This window comes from Branchiostoma belcheri, unplaced genomic scaffold (assembly GCF_001625305.1).
Source record: "Branchiostoma belcheri isolate BF01 breed outbred unplaced genomic scaffold, Haploidv18h27 scaffold477, whole genome shotgun sequence".
NCBI lineage: Eukaryota > Metazoa > Chordata > Leptocardii > Amphioxiformes > Branchiostomatidae > Branchiostoma > Branchiostoma belcheri.
This window is the reverse complement of record NW_017804106.1, coordinates 10,201-16,969: the sequence shown is the minus strand read 5'-3', so window position 1 is coordinate 16,969 and position 6,769 is coordinate 10,201. Positions and strand designations below refer to the sequence as shown.

At 44.8% G+C, this 6,769-nt stretch overlaps 1 protein-coding gene across 1 annotated transcript in view; it reads left to right on the top strand.

The window, feature by feature from the left end:
* LOC109479293 (mucin-like protein) overlaps nt 1-6,769 on the top strand; it is a gene marked incomplete at its 3' end in the record, with an annotated part of 30,048 nt that overhangs the window by 13,192 nt on the left and 10,087 nt on the right. Inside the window, exons 9-17 of the mRNA XM_019781250.1 lie at nt 439-569; nt 726-748; nt 1,040-1,180; nt 1,501-1,604; nt 2,151-2,244; nt 2,458-2,682; nt 3,100-3,283; nt 4,225-4,462; nt 4,867-5,017. Coding sequence (XP_019636809.1) covers nt 439-569; nt 726-748; nt 1,040-1,180; nt 1,501-1,604; nt 2,151-2,244; nt 2,458-2,682; nt 3,100-3,283; nt 4,225-4,462; nt 4,867-5,017 — 1,291 coding nt within the window. The remainder of the gene's footprint in view (nt 1-438; nt 570-725; nt 749-1,039; nt 1,181-1,500; nt 1,605-2,150; nt 2,245-2,457; nt 2,683-3,099; nt 3,284-4,224; nt 4,463-4,866; nt 5,018-6,769) is intronic.

Below are 6,769 nucleotides of genomic sequence, written 5' to 3'. Positions count from 1 at the left end.
CGAAAAAAAAACAAAGTGGGCCGAAGAAAAAGGTTTCCAAATTTTAAAATTTTGACTCAATCATTGTAAAATTGGTTTCGATCCAGTGGAAACGTCACATATCACTGCATCAAAGTAAGAAACAAAAAAATTAAATCAGAGCCTTTTCTTGTCCCCTGTCTTCATAGTTTTCTGCTATCCACCTTCCGGCATGGCAACAAACATCTTTGCCCATTTTCGGCATGTTGACCGCTGTCAAAAGGCAGCAAACTTTCCTGTGTTTTTTTTTTCGAAAATCAGACAAAAGTCAATGCGCGCGCTGATGTCATCCATAAAATTACTTGCTGTGGCTTTACCACTGATTCTTCTACCGGGAACCATATAGAGCTACTGTAATAGAGCTTGAGCTACAGATATTTGGAAGACTGGTTCGACTTTTCACTTTGTTTCTAATTCTAGATCTGTGACAACGGTATCGTCAGCTTTGATCGCATCAACCGCCCGCGGAATCCAGTACTGATACAGAACACTTTCGGCTTTCGCAAAGCCGCCGTTCTGGTACCCTTCCTGGCCAGGTACAAATGCGTCGCGTAAGTAAACAAAGACACACAAGCAACCAAACAAACAAACAAAACAAAACAAACGATGGTAACCATGATATACAGAACATAATACATGCATGAGAACAGTGTAGTAGCCCATTCACACTAATACTCGTAGTATGTAAACGAACTTTTTTTCTTTAGGGCTGAACTTTCCAACACTGAAGGTTTGGATCAAATTCGCAATGACTTATAGTAACACAGGTGAACGTTTAGGCTGATATAAAAGTTTATAAAACAATTAAGAAACATAGAATCGCCGTGAAACATTACACGCATTTTTATTGTGCTTTAAGGTTCTGGATAATCATCATAATTATGAGAGGGCAAGTATGATCTAGTTTTTAGACTATAGATGTCATGTTCCCTTATAAGTCTCTATAGTCTTATTAAGAATGAGACAAAAAGAAGGCTACTCTTTTAACTGAGGGGTCGTAATAAAGTACAAGTATTTACAGTTCTGGATAACCTTCCTGAAGACGAGAGGACGAAAATCTACTACAGCTTCTACGAGAGAGGTGACGGGAAGAACGCCACAGACGAGGTACTGGAGAGGGCAAGGGAGGACGGGAGATCGATCCCATTGTACTTCTCTCCAAGTGAGTAACAACGGTCATGATCATGACGATCAGTAAAACGTCTTTGTGGCAATATGTGACAAAGGTAAAAATAATATATTTTGCTATTTGAAGGAACATGCACTATGCCTGAAAACAAAATCGAAACGAGAAGCACGTCCTTTCCAAATGGCTACAAAAAGATGGCTAAATACCAGAGCGAAGGAACAACATTCGTGCTGGACCATACTTTGTGTACATCATGGTCTTTGATTACATGTACACACTCTAGACAAAGCTTTTAAGCTTTTAAAGTGTTAACTATGCTTTTCGCCATCGGTTACATACTTATTTGTTTCCAGCCTATGAACCAGTGTGGGCGCTTGTAGTGACTTGGACCAGGGTTCCCCCTGACTGCGGCATGTATGCCGGCGGGGTGTGTCCGCGACCACACGACCAACTCCCGGTAAGTCCTGCAGCAGGGTCAGTTTTTCCTCCTCCTTTCTTAGCAACATGCCATTGTCCACCACACTAAGATTTGTTGCTTTGCGCCCACTCCGTCCGCAACCCATCTGCAAGGTCCTACTCAACTATCCTCATCCTTCAAGTCATTGCCACCTCTCCCGTCCCCGGTTTCCTCTGCTAGGCATCAGCTCAGTGCCACCCTGGGAAGCCATAGCTCGCTGTTTGTCCCAGGCAACGCATTGTGGCTCTTTGCATACGCTGGAGATCTTAGCCTAGTCATTCTTATAACGTGTCCCAGCCGTCGCAATCCAGCTCTTTGCACAAGCACAGAAATTATGGCGATGAAGTCACTTGACAGATTGATAGGGTTAGCTGGCAGGCATTCCTTCAAAATACATATTGTCGAATACAAAGCAATATTTGAAAACATAGAACGAACTCCATCACATAGCGCTTGTAAAAGAGTACATTGCCATATAATCAACACCCTTATGAATATTGACAGAGTAATTTATATGAATTATCAGCACGTTACCGATATTTTCAGGTAAATGATTTCCAACTGGCCATATCGACCAACGGGACCCACTCCTACGCTACGTTTGTATATCCCGCAAGGAAACAAGAGTGGGTAAGCACAGGTAAGAACTTCAACTATCTATATTCATGTATGCCCTGTAATCTGCCTATCATTAAATTGACCAAATTGATCTTGCTGCATCAGCAAAATAATGTGTATAGAAATTATTGCGCAACATACAGAAACAATGTATTTTTCTCTAGTCAGTAGTCATACACATGTATCACAAACTGAACATCAACACCTATGCAAAACTGTGAAATTTACATTGCAGATGAAGCAAGGGAAGGAGGAACGCGTAAGTGTCCGAAGGCTGGTGGCACCATAGCTGTGGGGGGTTACAGTGCAGGAGACGGGACGGGTCCTTACCCTTACACCCCTGCCACTAACTCCAGTCTGGTGTACAGCGGTAGGGACTTCTCCGGACAAGACTGCACCAGGCAGAGACTTTCTCCCGCGACGGAGGTGTCCATGAGGTATCTGTATCAGGTATACGGAGGTGAGTTACAGGTTTCGACAGCATACAGCACAAATTATATTTCTAGTGCATTTTGCGGAGAGTTTGATGTACATTGGATTCTTTTTCAGATTTGCTTTTAGGGAAAATGCATTAATATTTCGTTTTTTTTTCAGGTTTTGAGTTCGGTTCAATTCATGTGTTTTGTGAACCAGATGTTTTGCAAAACATAAGATACCAAGCTGGACTTCATACGGACGCTTCATTGCATTACTGTCATTGAAGGGGGGGGGCACTGTAACCAGACTGACCACTTCAAATTGGAGTTCAAAATGGTCTCTCCACATGCCTGAGGAAGTAAATAATGCGATGAGGCGAGAATTACATGTTATTCCACACTGAAATATACTTCACAAAACTCTAAATACATTTTTTTCGGTTTCTTTTTTTTATGCACAGGAAACTGGAAGTTCGCCCTCCAGCCCCAGGAGGACACAGCAGTACCGGAGTCAGCGGTGGTGGAGTGTTCACGGTGGATGAGAGAACAGATAGTGGAGGATCCTACTCAGCTGCTCGGCTACAGTGCCTTACCTCCCGTCTTCTCCTGTCCCTGTTCCGCAGAGCAGGCGTTCTATGATCCAACGTGAGTACAATGTCATCGATGACCAGTACAAGATTATCAGCTTGTCTGATGTTATTCATATTTACCTCCGACTGTCTAAAAACACAAATATGTCAAGCGCTTGAATCTTTCCTTAGTTCTGTAATAATCTAGCACCAATGAGGTTCAATACAAGATCCTCCTTGGTCCTAACTATGCATTATGTACAAAATGACTGATAAACTACCCAATACCTAATACCAGTTCAGAACAAGATATTGCCATGTCTATACCAACGATTGATTTGTTAAAAAAAAACTTTTCTAGAATTATCGCAGAGTGGAACTCGCTGTCACCAAGTACAGGGGCATAATCATTACACGTGTTGTGTAGAGTGCAGTGATGTTTGTAATGTCTTATGTAAGAGTACTCACATGACATCGGCTTCCGGATTCAAAGCACGCCTCTGAAATTTGCACGAATTTAATAGAATTAGAGATATATTTTAAAGATTAGATGTTACAAGTCGTTCGGTGTAATGTAGCCAGCTGCCGCCGCGCTGCGTACCTGCTAAGTTTATGTGGCTGTTATACTGGCTATACGGATCCGGATACAGATCATACTTAACAGTAGCTTATGCATGACTATAGGAGTCATGATCAGCAGCCATTTTATTGGGTCAGCTATCATTGCTCAAGACCTTTATTTTTCATTAAAGCATAATAAAAGCATAAAAATGGAAAGAAAAGCACATGACAACAATGGCGACGTACTCAAGTAAATCAAACTTCAAGCACCACCATCAAACATAAAGATAATCAACATTGATTTAATACTACACCTATGTAAACACACAATATGGTGTAAAAGTGCTTTGACCCCATTTTTGTCATCGTCTGTCTCCAAAGAAAATGGCATCGCACCATACACGGGGCAAGTTCTCAAATATAGTCATTCTTATGACTTCGTTTTACTCTGTGCAGGTACACGGTAGATAGCTCTCAGTTCGGCCAGTCTCGGTTCTGCGCCCGGAGCAGGCGGCGGGTCCACACGCTGGTCGGCGCGGAGAAACTCATTATGTCTCGGTCCTGCTGCTACTCCACGGCGTACTGGTGGAGACAGTGGGGGAGGATAGAGCGTTTTAGACGGCGCCGGCTTGGACGGAACAGGATAGGCGGGGGGACGCTTCTGACGGGCCATGCCGGTGGTCATCTTATTATTGTAATTACTAGTAAGGTTTATTTCATGGTAGCCATACAATACTTGGGTGTTGGAGGCAAAATGGTAGCCGAGGTTTATATGGCTACCATTAGACGACACTAGTTATGTCTATAAGGTCAAAAACTGTTAACTGTCAGTACGTAACATGATTGACACTAGACTTACGGGTTGGATCAGATAGACTGTGACGCCCCCGTATTTGATTAGAAATACAGTTGTAATACTGGTGATAATATATAAAAATTTAATACTTGAGATAATACATTCGGATGTAATACTGGAGCAGTCCAATTCTTACAGCGTCGGATAAAAAGTGATGTTCATTTATACAATGATATCTTATTACCAAACAAATATGAACTTTTACAGAATCATCGCTAATACCATGCCCTTACATTTTACAGAACGACCAGGCTGATGATGAGGCTGCCTACCAGTCCTGCTGTGTTGGCGCCTCCGGCACGAGGGACGGCTGGTACTGTCAGAGGTTCCAAACTCTGCGGCCACTGACCGCGCCGTCTGCTCCAGGGTGTCAAAACTACCCCGTACACATTGGTGGGTGCATTCAAATGTACATATTACAATAGATAATAATTTTTTATATGTGAAACTTGACATAAATTTAGTCTGCTATCCTGGTATCCGACGAGACGTCTAGTAAGGGACATCTGGCACCCGCTACACAGACACCTGGCACTCGCTACACAAACACCTGGTACCCGCTACACGGACACCTGGCATCCGCTACACGGACACCTGGCACCCGCTACACGGACACCTGGCACTCGCTACACAAACACCTGGTACCCGCTACACGGACACCTGGCACTCGCTACACAAACACCTGGTACCCGCTACACGGACACCTGGCACTCGCTACACAAACACCTGGTACCCGCTACACGGACACCTGGCATCCGCTACACGGACACCTGGCACCCGCTACACGGACACCTGACATCCGCTACACGGGCACCTGGCACCCGCTACACGGACACCTGGCATCCGCTACACGGACACCTGGCACCCGCTACACGGACACCTGACATTCGCTGCACGGAAACCTGGCACCCGCTACACGGAAACCTAGAGGCCGCCGCCGACTGAGCTTCGTCGCAGTTTCATGACGATCCCAGGCCTCAGCGGGCAGCAGGGTAGGACCGGAGGCCCTACAGATGGAGTTGTGGAAGTAGATACACCTAAGCAACGACAGGGCATGGTAAGGGCACTTGCGTAGTCCATTCAGCACCTGATGTAGGGATGGACCCACCTGCACGGACAAAGACCTCCGGGAGGCCAACGAAGGCCGTGTTTAAGTGAAGCCACCCAAGGCGCTTTACATGTGGTTTACCCCGAAGCCGGTTTCAAGTGGCTCCATCTGAACGCTCCAAATCACATTGAAAACGCCTCGATCCCAAACCACTTCTAGAGGTGGTTTCGAATCGGTTTTCCCGCATCGCGATTTGCGTCTGAACGCAATGTGATTTCAATGTAACTTCGCCTGGTCATGGATTACGGGGTGATATTTCTTTATTTAAATGCAATGCCAATTTTTACGTGGCAGCAACTTAAAGAGCAGTAATGGTTAAATAATGTGTCCGTTCTAGGGCGAGCTTCACTGCCTCTGGCGGGAACACGTCGGCATTCGGCCGAGATACGCTGGGAGGGGGGCACAAGCAAGCAGGTCGTTTTTTTTTTTTAATTCCAACATGTAATCACCAGACGTGGTGACGACACACTCAAGTTTTTTCAACTTATATTAATGTCGCCACCAAGCAGGTCGTTGACCTCTGGTATTAATAACACGCTACCTTGCGTGTTTTCATCAAACAACAATAAATGTAGCTCAAGCGAACTGTGATCGGACACGGTTTCAAATGATTGTGTGGCGCGTGGACCACATGTGAGGAATGTGAGTTACCCGAATCACGGTTTGAGTGACTTCACTTAAACACCGCCGAAATTGCAAGCAACTGGCTGGTGAGGCAAGGCGACATGCTATGATGATAATGATGATGAGTTTGTTAGTCATTATCAAAATGAAAATAAAGAACTGGGCACAGTCGTGACAACATGACTCTAAAGGGGGGTATGAACCTGATTGCAGTACATAGTTATGTATAAGGTCAAATATAATCAGACACCTCTTTTAGATGTAGCCTCCTTCGCAGAGTTCTGTTGCGGCATCGTTAATTATTTTCGGGGAGTCACGCGAGTTATGCTGCCGAAGGATTTATAGCCGAGTAATCCCTCGGCGGCAAAAACGTCCCGCGGCGTCATATAACTCGCGTTGCCTACCCCCCCCCC